General features: G+C 42.1%; 1 protein-coding gene across 1 annotated transcript; it reads left to right on the plus strand.

Annotated features, from left to right (window-relative positions):
- Window positions 1–5,128: 5,128 nt before the first annotated feature.
- Window positions 5,129–13,948, plus strand: LOC309517407 (vomeronasal type-2 receptor 116-like; the record flags this gene model as incomplete). The annotated part of the gene is made up of 6 exons (XM_082196644.1): window positions 5,129–5,304; window positions 6,036–6,327; window positions 9,924–10,151; window positions 10,258–10,389; window positions 12,212–12,338; window positions 13,047–13,948. The coding sequence occupies 6 exons, from the start codon at window positions 5,129–5,131 to the stop codon at window positions 13,946–13,948; spliced, it is 1,857 nt and encodes a 618-aa protein (XP_082052770.1).
- Window positions 13,949–17,284: the final 3,336 nt, after the last annotated feature.

A 17,284-nucleotide genomic window follows, 5' to 3' on the forward strand; every position in this document is an offset into this window, starting at 1 on the left:
GGCAGCGCGGCAGCAGCAGGAGGCCCCATTAGCTAAAGTGGTGCTTCAGGTTAAGAACAGTTTCAGGTTAAGAACGGACCTCTGGAACGAATTAAGTACTTAACCCGAGGTACCACTGTATTAGACATTAGGCCAGTTCTTGATCTGCTTCATGATGGATCCAAGATCATGTCAGAGGTCTTCATCAAGTAGGGCCTGAACTGGATTGCTTTTCACCCGTTTCCACCTTCACTCCATGTCCATGCCAGCTCAATGACCTTTTGTGAACAATCTCTGGAACACTAGTTACCCGTATGGATACATGGTTTTGCATGTAACAGAGGACAAAAGACTCCAAAGACGGACAAAGAAAAGCAGTTCAGCAAGTGGCTGCCAACGGTATGAACTGGGCTCACTTCAATAAAAAGAAAATGTTACTAAGTTATGCTCCTTCCCTTATCTGCTTTTGGAAATTTGCTCTACCCATATGTGGATACAATAGCATGGAACCCTATCTCATTTATTTTACTGTTGGAATAATGGCCATATTTCCCTTGAAACTCTTTTTAGCAGCTGCACAGGAAGTAGGGTCAAAGGTGGGAGATGGTAGTGTCTACTTCTCTCTGTGTGACTAAATTACTGGATTTATATGATGTAAATATGATAAAGGGTCTCTCTTCTGTCTCTTTCTCTCCTTATTTTTTTAGGTTTTTCTTTTTATTAGTCTTGTTCTGTAGACTAGGTTGATTCTTATTATATTCTATATCAAAAATTTTCAATAAAAAAGTTATATATATATATATATATATATATGCTTTCGTAGATTTTCACGGGTATAGGAATGCAGGTTTTGGTGTCTTCGGGTGTCTTCCCGTGTAAGAGTCGGGGTGTCTGTGCGACGTTTCGACGAGGTCTCACTCGTCATCTTCAGGCTGGTGCTTTCGGCTTCTTGTTACTGGAACAGAGCAGAGTCTGGTGTTTGAGTTCCTATAAATACTGTTGAGGGGTGTGGTGTATAGCCTCCAACGTTCTGGGTAGAGAGGAAGTTCCTAGATTAGTGTGCCTTTTCTTCTTTTGTTCCTTAATTACTTGAGGGATATTTTGGGTGATTTCATGAGTGATATTCTGAATATCACTGGGTGGGTCATTAATTACTTGAGGGATATCTTGGGTGATTTCATGAGTGATATTCTGAATATCACTGGGTGGGTCATTAAGTGTAGATTAGATTGCTAAAGCTCTCGTGTCTTGACCTCTTGAGCTTGTGAAGAGTTTTTCTGAGAAGATGGCTGTGCTGCATTTAGTTGTGCTCTGGCTTGGCTTCGTGTATAGGGGCGAGCTATGGTTTTGTGCCTTGTGCCAGCCAGATCTGTGTAGGGATTGCAGGGGGGTGCAGCATCCGGAGGTGCCACTATAGTTTGGTTGCTGGATGGAGTCTGTAATATGTCTGTGGAGAGGGTCTGGGTTTGGGTCTGGTGTGGTTGATTGGTGACGGCGTTCTGTGTGCCTCTGGTTCTGGTGTCGGTTTTTGTGGGGAGGGCTAATTTCCAGATGTCTGGCAGGCGGGACGTGTCGTCACGCTTGTTCATGTTGTGAGGGTGTTTCTCTATCTCGATGGCTTCCATGATTATTCTCTTGTGGTGATGTTCCATGTTAAAGAGCAATTTGGAATCTGCAAAATTAATTTCGTGTCCTGTTTCTTTCATGTGTTGGAAAAGAGAGGAAGTTTTTTCTTCTTTTTTGACGGCATTCTTGTGTTCTGCGATACGTGCATTTATTCGTCTGTTTGTTTGTCCAATGTACGTGGCTGGGCAGACTTTGCAGGGTATTTCATAGACCCCTTGGTTTTCCAGCTGGATTTTGTCTTTTGGGTTTCTGAGGATATTGGCTATTTTTTGGTTGGTGCAGAAGGCTGTTTTGATATTGTGTTTATGGAGGATTTTGCTGATTTTGTCTGTAGTGCCCTTGATATAAGGAAGGAGGGCCATGCCATTGTTTTCTTCTGTGTCTTGGTTTTTGGGGGGTGTTTCTTTTTGGATTAGCTTCGTAACCCTGTTTTTCTGGTATCCATTGGCGATTAACACATTTGAGAGATTCTGTAACTCAGTTGTCAAGTGGTCTTTGTCAGCCAGGCGTTTGGTTCTGGAGATGAGAGTCTTGGCTACGGAGTTTATTTGTGCAGGGTGGTGGTGTGATTGTGCATGTAAGTAACAATAAAGAAACAATACCTACATCCCGATGACCTACTTGTGAGCTTCGATGTTGTATCTCTCTTCACTCAAGTGCCCATTAATGAAGCCTTGACAGCCATTCAAAACAAATACAACCCCCCCAAATACATCCTGGACCTGACCAACCACTGCCTAACCAACACGTACTTCATCCACAATGGACAAAGATACAAACAGATAGAAGGAGCACCCATGGGATCACCCCTCTCACCGGTCATCGCAAATCTGTACATGGAACACTTTGAAACCAATGCTTTAGACAAGTCAGAACACAAACCCAAACTTTGGCTCAGATATGTTGACGACACCTTTGTAATTTGGCCACACGGAAAAGAAAAACTAGATAGCTTCCTCACACATCTCAACAGCCTACACCCCAAAATACAATTCACTATGGAAATAGAAGACAACAACCAACTCCCCTTTCTTGACGTCCTAATCTACAAAAAACCTGATGGCTCCCTAGGACACACTATCTACCGGAAAAAAACACACACCAACCGTTACTTACATGCACAATCACACCACCACCCTGCACAAATAAACTCCGTAGCCAAGACTCTCATCTCCAGAACCAAACGCCTGGCTGACAAAGACCACTTGACAACTGAGTTACAGAATCTCTCAAATGTGTTAATCGCCAATGGATACCAGAAAAACAGGGTTACGAAGCTAATCCAAAAAGAAACACCCCCCAAAAACCAAGACACAGAAGAAAACAATGGCATGGCCCTCCTTCCTTATATCAAGGGCACTACAGACAAAATCAGCAAAATCCTCCATAAACACAATATCAAAACAGCCTTCTGCACCAACCAAAAAATAGCCAATATCCTCAGAAACCCAAAAGACAAAATCCAGCTGGAAAACCAAGGGGTCTATGAAATACCCTGCAAAGTCTGCCCAGCCACGTACATTGGACAAACAAACAGACGAATAAATGCACGTATCGCAGAACACAAGAATGCCGTCAAAAAAGAAGAAAAAACTTCCTCTCTTTTCCAACACATGAAAGAAACAGGACACGAAATTAATTTTGCAGATTCCAAATTGCTCTTTAACATGGAACATCACCACAAGAGAATAATCATGGAAGCCATCGAGATAGAGAAACACCCTCACAACATGAACAAGCGTGACGACACGTCCCGCCTGCCAGACATCTGGAAATTAGCCCTCCCCACAAAAACCGACACCAGAACCAGAGGCACACAGAACGCCGTCACCAATCAACCACACCAGACCCAAACCCAGACCCTCTCCACAGACATATTACAGACTCCATCCAGCAACCAAACTATAGTGGCACCTCCGGATGCTGCACCCCCCTGCAATCCCTACACAGATCTGGCTGGCACAAGGCACAAAACCATAGCTCGCCCCTATACACGAAGCCAAGCCAGAGCACAACTAAATGCAGCACAGCCATCTTCTCAGAAAAACTCTTCACAAGCTCAAGAGGTCAAGACACGAGAGCTTTAGCAATCTAATCTACACTTAATGACCCACCCAGTGATATTCAGAATATCACTCATGAAATCACCCAAGATATCCCTCAAGTAATTAATGACCCACCCAGTGATATTCAGAATATCACTCATGAAATCACCCAAAATATCCCTCAAGTAATTAAGGAACAAAAGAAGAAAAGGCACACTAATCTAGGAACTTCCTCTCTACCCAGAACGTTGGAGGCTATACACCACACCCCTCAACAGTATTTATAGGAACTCAAACACCAGACTCTGCTCTGTTCCAGTAACAAGAAGCCGAAAGCACCAGCCTGAAGATGACGAGTGAGACCTCGTCGAAACGTCGCACAGACACCCCGACTCTTACACGGGAAGACACCCGAAGACACCAAAACCTGCATATATATATATATATATATATATATATATATATATATATATATGCGCGCACTTCCAGTGTATGCAATTCTTTGGGTGGTAGCACACCAAGGCATGTGGTAAATAACCACAGTTTGAACAAGTAAACATAAAACCGAATGAAAACAGCAGAATGCTTCCTGCTAAATAGTATCTAGAAGTGTTCACTACTGAAGACAATGCTTAAGAATGGAGGAATTGCTGATCCAAATAGACCAAGGTCAGCAAGAACTTCCAGCCCTCACAGACTTCATCTTCTTCTGTTCTTGGAGTCTCCTATTCTAATTTCATTTTGTTCTTCATCAGTTTCCCAAGACAAACACAAACTCTCTGAAAATCCCTGACTGACAGCTTTACTTTCCTACATTGTTTCTCTCAATTTCTTAGCCAATCAGAAGCACAGTAGAAATCTAGTTATATTCCCATTACCCCAAATCTTAAGTTTCTTTTGCTTGCAATTTTGTCATTCCTGTGCATCTTCTTGTCCCAGTTTTTCACCCAGGGAGGCTCTTTCTACACTGTAAGAAATATGAAAACGTTGGCATTTTCCCTACTGCTGATGTGCTATAGACTCCAAAAACATTGAACATATGATTCTCTACCCTATCATTATTAGAATTACAGTAATCAATTCACCTGGCTGAAGCTTTGGATGTCAAACTGGGGGAAAAAGAATCAACACGCTAGTTTGAAATGATTGTAAGCTCCCCAGTGCTTCATAGGCAGCTATGGTAAAGGAGGAGAGAGGGTGGGCTTTGTTATCTCTCAGTTATGAATTTCCCTCTTTCATATCAAATTACTGCATTTTATTTGGCATCCGAGGCATTCTGCTGTGATAGTCTTTAAGTTGACAATAAGGTGGATACGTGTCCCTTAAAGTACCAAATTGACAGAGTCAACAACCACCCAATCTCTCTTGTTCAAATCAGGTAGAGGACAGCAATAATATTGTAGAGAGAAACAGGAGTGTCTATGCAGAGAAGGACATTTGTCATCAGAATATTTCTTTTGCTTCTGCTTCTCCCCAACATGGGGTCCCAAGTACAAAGTGTTAAATGCACAACAGATAATTCTGTTCATGTTCCACACGAGTGGTATGAGCCAGCGGACCTTGTCATTGGTGCAACGGTATCTTATATGTATTACATATTACCCGAAATTTCTTTCAATGAACACCCTTCCCAGGTCTTCATTGATACCCCACTGTAAGTAACTGGTACTTAATATGATTTTATTTATTCTTTATATGCCATGTCTGTCTGAAAAAAAACTTTTGTTTGGAAAAAAAAGCTTCAGAACTTTTTTTTAAAAAAATGGAAAGATTTTCCAAACACACACACATTTTATTAGAAATCTCAATGCACATAGGCCACACATATACTATCAATGAACGCTGAGCTTTTTTTATCCAATCCTATAAAGGCAGAGAGAAAAGAGAGTAAGAGCAAGAGAAAAGGGATGGCATAAAAACATAAGAAGAACAAATGGGCAAGCAGTGGGGTACTTAACTTTGCTGATGATACCAAAATATCCAGGGTGGAGAAAACAAACATGGGTTGCAAACAGCAACAAAATGATAAACTGAATGCATGGGCAGGAAAATGGGAAATGCAATTGACTGTAAGCAAGTGCAAAGTGATGAGCAAAAAAATTAATTTCACAGTCATGGGGTCTCAACTGGTTGTAAGAAATCATCAATAAGATGTTGTGGTCCTAGTAGATTGTTTGATGCAGACGTCAATGAAGTTTGCAGCAGCTATAGAAAACACTTTAATGCATTTTTATTGACACAATATTATATAAAGGTTGTCTAAATAAATAAATAAATTTTGTTGGCTGTGCCATTTTTTATAGGCAGGTGGGTGAATCTCTCCTATATCTAGATAATATGCACTCTTTAATTTTCCCATTAAACATTAACTGACTTCATTTGCAGGGTGATGACAAAGTTCTACCAGCACATCCTTGCTTTGGTCTTTGCTGTTGATGAGATCAATGAGAATCCCAGGATGTTGCCCAATGTCTCTCTGGGATTCCACATCTATGATAACTATTATGATTCAAAGATGGCCTACCAAACAACTCTTGACCTGCTCTTTAAATCACATCACTTTGTTCCCAACTACAGGTGTGGCATCCAGAAAAATGTCATAGGAGTCATTGGGGGACTTAGCTCTGATACCTCCTGGTGCATGGCAAATGTCTTAGGTCTTTTCAAGATTCCACAGGTACAATATGGGTTTTGAAAAACAGATTTCATGCTTTCCTTGCATTAGGAATCTACTGATTCATAAATATGGATTGGGGAAATAGACAACGTAAAAGGGGCATAATATGCATATCCAACAATGTGTGTAAGAAGGGCAATTTGTGTTTAATAGATGTAATAGAAGATTGCTGCAAAGCTGCCAGGTTTGTAAATGAGAAGCCTAGACTGGTTCATGTATATCAAACCTGAAAGCACTGCACTGGCTTCCAGTGAGCTACTCAATTTATGAAATTGACAGATGACTTCAAAGGTATGAATAACTCAGGACACATTAACTAAAAATGTTCCTCCCCTTAAAAATCAAGATAGTCCTTTCCCAAAGTTCACTTTCAGAGGCTAAGTGAAAACACTGTTTTCTTGCTATTATTCTGGAATTTGTCACCTGTGATTTCAGAGCGTTATATACATAGTGGTGTGAGCATTGTGCTGTTCTACTTCATTGTTGGATTTCATTTTTTTAAATTACTGCTGGTACGTTAATTTTCATTTTACTGATATTTTATATGATGTGGTTTATTGTAGTCAGAGAACAATAACATATATAATCTTTCAGAGCTCTTCGTGATTTCCCAGGAAACCTTCCCAAGAGAGTTCTAAGTAGACAAAGAATCAACTTCCCTCTTCAACCGCTATAAAGGTTACAGAGCAAAAGGACATGATCCACCTTCCCTTTGGAGTTTTATTCAATCATCCACTTTGTATATTAACATGTGATGATAAATGCTCCCCTATTCGTGGATACAATCAGTGTGCACAAGTATAAAGCTGCCATGATGCCATAATAAAAAAAATAATAATTACAGAAACCATTGAGCAGGGCCGACTTACCCATAGGCGCTAGGGGTGCTGGGCATCCAGGCGCCGGGCTCTTAGGGGCGCCAGGCAGCAGGTTTGGGGGCGACCGAGCCAGCGAGACACTGAGATGGCCAGCCAGCTCTGACCTCCTGTGCACCTGGGACTGGGCAACCTGGGGAAGAGGCGCCTGGTGGATCTTTGCATGCCAGCACCGCATATTCTTAAGACAGCCCTGGAACTGAGCAAGAGTATCAGTGTTTTCCTATATAAGCCGGGGTTGGTGCTGTCCCTAAACTTGGTACATTTAGGATATATTTTCAATATAGTGTGTGTGTGTGTGTGTGTGTTTATATTTGAATAAATTGGAATCTCATAAGTTCTTGTTTCCACTTAGAAACATTTGGCTTTTGCTTGTTCCAGATTTCATACGGTTTATTTGAACCAGCCATAAATTATGGAACCAAGTTCCCTTCCTTTTATCGCATGGTCCCCAATGAAGACCTTCAGTATCAGGGAATTATCCGGCTACTTCTGCATTTCAGGTGGAAATGGGTTGGGCTCGTGACTACAGCTAATGAAGCCGGTGAACATTTCTTACGGACAATTGAACCCATGTTTTTCAAGAATAGAATCTGTTCAGCTTTCACAGAAAGAGTTGAACTCAATCTGCATTATAATGGTGACTTTCTAGAAACGCTGGCTGACTCAAGGATATTGTTACCAACTTTCACAACCAGCAAAGCCAATGCAGTTCTTGTATTCGGAGAAAGTAGATTTATTCTATGGTTGGCAAATGCTTTAATCGTGATGGAGTTAACTCAGCTCCTATTTCCTCATATGAAGTCACGTGAAGGAAAAGTATGGATTACGACAACCCAACTTGATTTCATATTACACAGCCTTCAAAAAAAAAATTTATGTTAATATACGAATGTTCCATGGTGCTATCTCCTTTGCAATTCACTCCAAGGAGATCCACAACTTTCAAGACTTTCTTCGGAATATACAACCTTATTGGACAGAGGCAGATGGTTTCATCCAAGATTTCTGGGAAGATGCATTCAGTTGTTCACTTTCAAATGCCACTCTCTCAGCATTCACTGATAACTCGTGTACTGGAGAGGAAATGCTGGAGAGCCTTCCTGCACCATTTTTTGAAATGAGCATGACTGGTCACAGCTACAGTATCTATAATGCTGTCTATGCTTTGGCACATGCCTTAAATAGCATGCACTTGGCTGGAGTCATTCGCAAGAGAAGAGATGCCAGGGGGGAAATCTCCCCACAATATGTAGAATCTTGGCAGGTACACTGCATTGATAAATTATGTGAGATGGCTTTTAATTATCAGTAAAGAAATAAAAGAATAGAAATTAGGAAATTAAAAATAAAGCTAAGGAATTTATATTGAATCAAAGATGGGAATTAGAATATTTCCTATAATGATACTGAACAGACATTAGATGATACAGACTTTCATAAGCAATAGACTACCAACAAGTACAAGTAACTGAAGCTGTGCCAACCACCTTCTTCACACTGCAAACCCCTCCGTTTTATCCCCATATCCCTCTGCAATTCTCTCTGTCTCTCTTACCTGTCCAGTTACCCAGTGGTGTAAAGTTGGAGGCTGGGGTCCATGGCCCCAGACCCATAATTCTGAGGGAGCACAACCAGGAACCCCACCTCAGGCACTGGCTTCTATGGGGATCTTCAGCCTATCCAAGAGAAAACAGGCAGGCAGGCCACTGTCCCCAACTCCTCAAATTTGCCTGCCTGCCCACCGCCAGAGGTTTCTGGGCCATGAAGCCTTACCCCAGAAGAGGCTAACAACTGTGTGGCCACAGTCTCTAGACCCTGCTTCTCTCCATACTCCTGCCTCTGAGTCTAGATTGTTGTCTGTCAGAGCCTCTTCCATCTCACTTAACCCTGTTGCCCAGGGGTAGGCAACCTAAGGCCCGTGGGCTGGATGCGGCCCAATCACCTTTTCAATCAGGCCCACGGATGGTCCAGGAATCAGCATGTTTTTACATGTGTAGAATGTGTCCTTTTATTTAAAATGCGTCTCTGGGTTATTTGTGGGGCATAGGAATTCGTTCATATTTTTTCCCCAAAATATAGTCCGGCCCCCCACAAGGTCTGAGGTACAGTGGACCAGCCCACGGCTGAAAAAGGTTGCTGACCCCTGCTGTTGCCTCTTCAATTTCCAACAGCCCCTCCTCCCAGGCTGCTCCCTCTTCTGCCACTGACCACTCCTTGTCATCCCACCACCAATCCCTGGCTCCGAACCTCCTTTCCTTGGGGTGTCCCTTAGGGGTTCCCCAGCTGCTGCTTTCTGCCACTCCTCTGCATCCAGCAAGTCCATGACACCATGCTCAAATCCACTCTATAGACTAAGGAAAGGTTCAGCCTGATGTTCTCATCTTGCATTCCTATCCTTTGAGAACATGGGCTCCCATCGCTTCTCAAATTCTGTCCCTGTCATGGATATTGACAAAGGCAGGTCCGAAGGAAGCAGGTCTATGGGCTCAACTCTCCTTCATAATATCTTTATGGAAGACTGTCAAATGTTGAATTGACACTGATTCATGATTTCCACCTTCACCTGTATGTGCAACTGAAATATGGATGCTCTCCATAGTGAACTGAAGTGTTCAACTCCTAGAGGAAAAAGAATTAATTCCATCTTGGAAAGCTATTCAACAATCTTAATCAGACTATTGGAATGCTTTATAGACCTTTTTATTCTTTTCCACTTAGCTCCACTCATTCCTGCAGAGAATTTCATTCAACAACAGTGCTGGGGATGAAATTACATTAAATGAATATGGAGAGTTAGCAGCTGGCTTTGATATTACAAACTTGGTCACTTTCCCAAATAATTCCTATATCAGAGTCAAAGTGGGAAGTTTGGATCCTCAGGCCCCTCCAGGAAAAGAGCTCACCATTAATGAAGACAGAATCAAATGGAACAGACGCTTCACTAAGGTATGGAAATAATGACACAGTCCCTGAAAACCCAGAATTTGTGGTTATCCACAAAATGGGATGTAACAAAAGCACTTCATACATTATTCATTTTGAAATTCACTAGCACCTGAAACCACTTCAGACATATGGATCATATGTCAGGGTCAAAGTGGGGAGGCTGGATTCTCAGGCCCCTCCTGGCAAAGAGCTCACTATTAATGAGGACAGAATCAAATGGCACAGATACTTCACTCAGGTATGGGAATAATGGCACAATATGTGAAATGCCATAATTTGTGGTTATCCGCAAAATGCGATGTAACAAAAGCCATTCATACATTATTAATTTTGAAATTCACTATTAAATATAGCTTAAAATAAGAAGTTTTCATATCTAGATGGATAGTGCTTTATTGGAGAGATACTCTATTTGAAAGAGTGACTTTTCCTTTATTTTTGCGCCTTTAATTTTTGCACCTGTTGGCCTTCAATTTTGCTAATGGCACTTTTATTTGTACATAATATTACATGGGATACTGACATTCCCTTTTTATTTAATGCATGCTAATAAGCCATCTTGGAGAAATGCTGTAAGGTCTATCAGTACATAAACAAATGAGCCACAATACCAAAATGAGCAACATGCGCAGAAGACATCTCCCACTAAGAAGGAGCAAGCTGTATCACTACTTGGGTTGAGAATGAACATCATAATCTTTTTTAGTTTGTATGAAGCTAACTTCAGAGTGCATGCATCTAGGACTGTTTGTAACTGGTCAATATGTCTGATGTGGCTGGAGGAATCCTACCTAACACCAAAAAACACTTCAGACTCTAGTGATGAGTTAGAAGAGTGCTCATAGACCTCTTGCTTCAAAGGGAATGCAACCCCTCCCAGAGCAGGTCTGGCATAGGAACCACACATCCAAAGCATTTCTCTCTGATAAGGATTCAGCCCCCATCCCTTTCATCACTGTCTTCAGACACCTGTCCAGCACCTTCACCACCTCCTCTCATTCCAATGGAATGGAAAGGCAGAACTTCACATCATCAGCATACAGATGACACCATGTGTCAGATCCTAGGATATTATTCCAAAGGGTTTCCTATAGATGATAAATACTATAGGAGACAGAATGGGATCTAACAGGGCATCACAATCCAAAGGTCATTCAATGATTTCCTGGTGCTAGTTTCTTGTACTGATGCTGCAGGTAGGAGCAGAACCACTATAATGGCTTACCTTTAATTCCTTCTGCCACCACAAAGGAACACCATGTGAACACCTTAAACAAATGCCGTTAGGTGGTGACTCCATCAAAAGGCCAAGCCAGGGGTCAAATCCAGCGGCGTAGCATGAGTTGTCAGCACCCGGGGCAACGCAAGTAATTTGCGCCCCCTAACCCGGGGCAAGACAAGTAACTTGCGCCCCCCCCTAACCTGCAAGTTGCCGCTGGCGCTGCCGCCCAAACGACGCCGCTTGCCTGGAGGGGGGCAGAGAGGCGAGGAAAATGCAACGGCCCAGCAGCTGCAGCAGCCCTGGCGGAGGCGGGGCTGTGAGGAGGGGCTGCCTGGCACGTCCTCCGCGGCGAGCGCTGAGAGCCGCTGCCTGCCGGGCGCCTTCAGCCCGGACGCGCGCACAGCTCGTCGGTTCCGCAAGACGTGCGGCTCCGCTACAGCCTGCGCCCGAGGCTCTTTGGCGACTCCGGAGGCAGCGAGAGCGCCCCCCCAGATGTTGCGCCCGGTGCGGCCGGCACCCCTGGCACCCCCCCCAGATGTTGCGCCCGGTGCGGCCGGCACCCCTGGCACCCCCCACGCTACGCCACTGGTCAAATCACACCGAATTCTAACACAGCTGTAAGGTTGGATGGTCCAGGCATGAATACTGACATCTTCTTAAGTTTGTATGATGCTTAGAACAGCAGCTTTTTACCACAATGTATGTGCCACTTGTGTACCTACGGATCATTTCATGCAATTAGTCCTCCTATTTACTATTAAATCACCTGATATTGGAAATTTGATAAATTCCTCAAAACAGTATCATAATATTAAACTCTTCCTATCTCTTTGCATAGGTGCCACCACTTTCTGTATGTAATGCCAACTGCCATCCTGGTTACGGGAAGAAAAAGAAGGAGGGGGAGAAGTTTTGCTGCTATGATTGTAATCCATGTCCAGAAGGAATGATTTCAAATGAGAAAGGTGGGAAATGACATCTTCAGATATTACGAAAGCTCTGGGCTCTTGGCAATTCTGTTGACGATAAACTGCTGCAGGACAAAAGGCTTAAATTAACAGATGTGTTGTTCTCATTGTTTATATATAGCATCAATATATTTTTATCTTTAAAACATCTTGAAGAATTTTTAAAAAATATATTTCACCTTCAAGTTCAGGCATAGGCAAACTCGGCCCTCCAGATGTTTTGGGACTACAACTCTCATCATCCCTAGCTAACAGGACCAGTGGTCAGAGATGATGTGAATTGTAGTCCCAAAACATCTGGAGGGCCGAGTTTTCCTATACCTGCTCAAGTTCTACAAAATTAGGGTGGAATAAAAGTGGTGATTTCTCCTTTAAGAATTAGGTTGTTTCACAAGAGGGCGAATGTCTCATTAAACTTGCCTTTCTGGACTCCAAAGATTTAAGTTGTAATTTATTTCTTAATTTGCTGTACAGTTTATTTGGTTCTAAGAAAAAGCAGGGGGACTGTACGAGCAGAAGTCCTCCATGTAGAAAATTATGGGTTTGATTCATGAGATTTATTTTTTATGCCTCTAGGTTAAAAGCATATGGGCTTGAAGTTCTTAAAGCTTTTTAGGTAGAAAATACTGTGCTAGATGGATTGATGAGGAAATTCTTTAAAATAATTTTGGATGCTTCAAACTGTCATGCATTCTTTGTTTTCAGACATGGAAACGTGTGTCAGTTGCCCAGCAGATCAGTATCCAAATAGCGGCCAGGATCTATGCATTCCTAAGATTCCAAACTTCCTAGCTTTTGATGAAACCTTGGCCATTGTTTCAAGTTCCTCTGCACTTTTATTCTCTCTAATCACAATTCTGGTGCTTGGCATCTTCATTAAGCATCGCAATACAGCCATAGTCAAAGCCAACAACAGAATCCTCACCTATACTCTCCTCATCTCCCTCCTTTTGTGCTTCCTCTGTTCTTTGTTGTTCATTGGAAAACCTAATAAGGTAACCTGCCTTCTCCGACAAAACGCTTTCGGCATCGTCTTCTCTGTGGCCCTCTCTAGCATCTTAGCCAAAACCATACTGGTGGTTTTGGCATTCATGGCTTCCAAACCAGGAACCAATATGAGGAAATGGGTAGGCAAAGAACTGACCTATTCCATTGTCTTTTCCTGCTCCATTGTTCAAGTAGGAATCTGTGTCCTCTGGCTGGCAACCTCTCCCCCATTCCCAGATGTGGACATGCACTCAATGCCTGAAGAAATCATATTTCTATGTAATGAAGGGTCAGTCTCCATGTTCTATTGTGTTTTGGGCTACATGGGCTTCCTGGCCACTATCAGCTTCACGGTGGCCTTCCTAGCCAGGAAGTTGCCTGACACTTTCAATGAAGCCAAGTTCATCACCTTCAGCATGCTGGTCTTCTGCAGTGTTTGGCTCTCCTTCATTCCAACCTACCTGAGCACCAGAGGAAAATACATGGTGGCTGTGGAGATCTTCTCCATCTTTGCTTCTGGTGCTGGGTTACTGGCTTGTATTTTTGCCCCCAAATGCTACATTATTGTAGTGAGGCCTGACCTGAACAACAGAGAACAGCTAACACAAAGAAAGGTTTAAGGGACAGATGAATTTGTGGCTCGTTTGGTTCTTAGGCTAAATGGACTTTCTAGCAGGCTTCACTTGTCGTTTCCTCACCAAGACTTTACCAGGAAATTTACTTTGCCTTCCTACTCTTCTCCTTCATCCCCATGGGTGCCCCACATTTCTACTCATGAGGCTCTGTGCCTTTCCTGAACAAATTTGGAGAGACCATTGGAAGCTGCAAAGTGTGTATTCCCAGTATAATGTAGGAGATTGAGTGCCTGATTCTCCTTCCTACCTGATGCCCCACCCCACAGATTCCTTGCCTTCACTCAACAGTTGCCTCGGGGCAGAGATCCTGCAGGGTGCTCAACTACATGCAGTTTCTCCACAAATAAGTTGTTTGCAAAAGAGAACCCTGTGGAATTGGACCCCTTCCCCAATCCTGAGTTTGGAGAAGTTTCAACTTCATATCCTACCACTCTGCTTCCAGCCATATATTTAATTAGAGTTTTTGACACTAATTAGACATTAGGCCAGCTCTTGAACTGCTTCGGAATGGATCTCAGATCATGCCAGAGGTCCCTGGCTTCATCAAGTGTGGCCTGGACTGTTTGGGGGGGCCCTGGATTGCTTTTCACCCCTGTTTCCAACTTCACTCCATATCCATGCCAGCTCCCTGACCTTTTGTGAACCCCATCTTGCACAATAGCTACCTGTATGGATATCTGGTTTCACATGTAATGAGAACCAAAGACTGACAAAGAATAGTGATCTAGTAAGTGACTGCCAACTGTGTGAACTGGGTTCATTCAATAAAAAGAATATGTTACTAAACTATGATCCTTTCCTTGTTTGCTCATGGAAATCTGCTGTATTCACATGTGGATACAATAGCATGGCACCCTCTCTCATTGATTTTGCTTTTGGAATAATGACCACTTTTCCCTTGAAACTCTTTAGCAGCTGCACAGGAAGGACAAAATTTCAAAAAAGAAACTTCCGATTTTGGGTAATGGGAATCTAAACAGAGTTCTACTGTGCTAAGACGATTGGCTAAGAAGTGGAGAGAAACAATGTATGCAAATAAAGCTGTCACCAGGGTTTTTCAGAGATTTTTGTGTTTGTCTTGGAAGGCTAATGAAGAACAAAATGAAGTAAGAATAGGAGACTCCAAGAACAGAGGAAGATGAAGTTTGTGAGGGCTGGAAGTTCTTGCTGACCTTGGTCTATTTGGATTTGAAATTGCTTCATTTTAAAGCTTTGTCCTCAGTAGTGAACACATCCTGATGCTATTTAGCAGGAGGTGTTTTACTATTTTCATTCTGTTTTAGGTTTACTTGTTCAAACTGTTCTTATTTTCCATATGCCTTAGTGCACTACCACTCAAACAAGTGCATACACTTGGCTTTGCCAATCTGGAAGTTCTTATATGTATAATTTTTATAACGAGTTTGCCCCTGCGGCGCATTAGAGGTGAAAACCATCTCTTATGCCCTGCTACGATGCTGTTTTTACAGGGATATATGCTCAGTTTTTATCACCCCTGTTATACAGAAAATTCCAAGTGGGCCCCAACCTCAATGTTTAAAATCTCTGATAGAGGACAAGAATCCAGAGATCGCATTAAAGATGGCCAAATTTTGCGCGGTTGCCATAAAACCTAGGGAACAAGCTGTGTATTATAAAAACTAAGACCTTAGAAGCAAATTATAGATAATATTGTAGAGATTAAGACTTAAACTATATTTTAACTGCTGTCATAACTGTATTGTTTATCGTTATATTGATTGTTAATTTAAACTTAATTTTATTGTGTTTCTGATTTGTTTAATACGGTATGTGACTCTGGTCTGGGACCATAATAAATTCAATTCTATCCTATTGAAAAATTTCAACATGGAATGCAATAAAAATCAACCTAGTCTACAGAACAAGGTGAATAAAAAGAAGAAGAAAACCCAAAAAATAAGGAGAGAAAGAGAGAGAAGATGGGCCCTTTATCATATTTATATCATATATATCTACTCATTTATTCACACACAGAGAAGTAGACCTTCCCATCTCCCCCCTGAGACCCTACTTCTTCTCCCAGTCTCTCCCCCTGGGAGACACTTTCTGCCATGCCTTTCATCCAGGGACCCTCATGCTTCCTTCCCCACCTCCCAAGCATTTTTTTAAAAAAGAAAGATATATTTTTATTAAAATTTCTTGGTTTAATAAACTATGTGCAATGTCTCTTTTTTCAAGTTACATTTTCTACAGATCAGTTTCATTTGTTGAGATGTTAGGACTGCATTAGGAAGAAAATGGGGGGGGGTGGTGAGTGGAGTGGGGTCGGGTGGCAATTCTACTTAGTGTATGTGTGGGGTTTTGTGTCAGCATCACTTGTGTGGGTTCTCTTTACTATTCGCTTGTATTCCGTTGGTGGTGAAAGAGGTTGGGGGTGGCTAAGGGTGTGGCTGGTTGTCTTTGACTGGATATAGTGAAATTTATTTTCATGTGTGAGTGGTGTGTGTGTTTGGATCAGGTTAGCCAGACTGATTCATATGCTGTTGGCAGGTTCTTGTTGTTGCCTTGTTGGGCTATATGATCAAGGTTAACCATACAAGAGTGAAGGCATCATCTTCTGTTTGTCCCCTTGTCAGTTTCAGTTTATTGGTTGGTTTTCCCGTAAGGCTGTTCCCCATACTATTTGATACCATTGATCTACGCTTACTCCTGAGAAGTCTTTCCAGTGTCAGGCTATGATGCTTCTGGCTACTGAGAGTAGGTGGGTTATAAGCTCTTTGTGTTGTGAGTGGGCATTATTGTCTTGGAAGATGTTTAGTAGGGCCAGTTCTGGAGTGACTTCTAATATTGCTTAGTTATTTTGCATGTTTCTTGTATGATCGAGGTCCAGAAGAGTTGGATTTTAGGACATTCCCATCACATGTGGAGGTATGTGCCTGTGGAGGTGTATCCTCTCCAGCATTTTGGTGAGGTTCCTGGGCGTAGTTTCCGTGGTGTTAGGTACCACCTGTAAGTAAGTTTCAGAGTGAGTTGTTTTCTTACTTCCAAAGCTTCTTATAAATGTTTCCAAATCTGAATGATAACGATACAAAAATAAAACAAGGAGAGAGAAAGAAGGAAACATAAAGAACAAACAAAACAATGCAAAAAGATAAAAAGGAGGGAAAACAAAGAAAGTAAAAACAAATGGGTACTTCCACATCACTATCTGCCAATTGTAAGTATTACAATTATTCAAAATTGTTGGCATATATGCTCAAGGATTACTTCTCGCTGTAGTTGGTTATCAGCTTTCCTCCCAAACTGCTAATGGTATCTTCCCTAGTTTCCTTCAATGTACTTCTGACACTCAGAAACTCT

The sequence above is a fragment of the Podarcis vaucheri genome (assembly GCF_965113315.1).
Source record: "Podarcis vaucheri genome assembly, chromosome: 13".
NCBI classification, from domain to species: Eukaryota; Metazoa; Chordata; class Lepidosauria; order Squamata; family Lacertidae; genus Podarcis; species Podarcis vaucheri.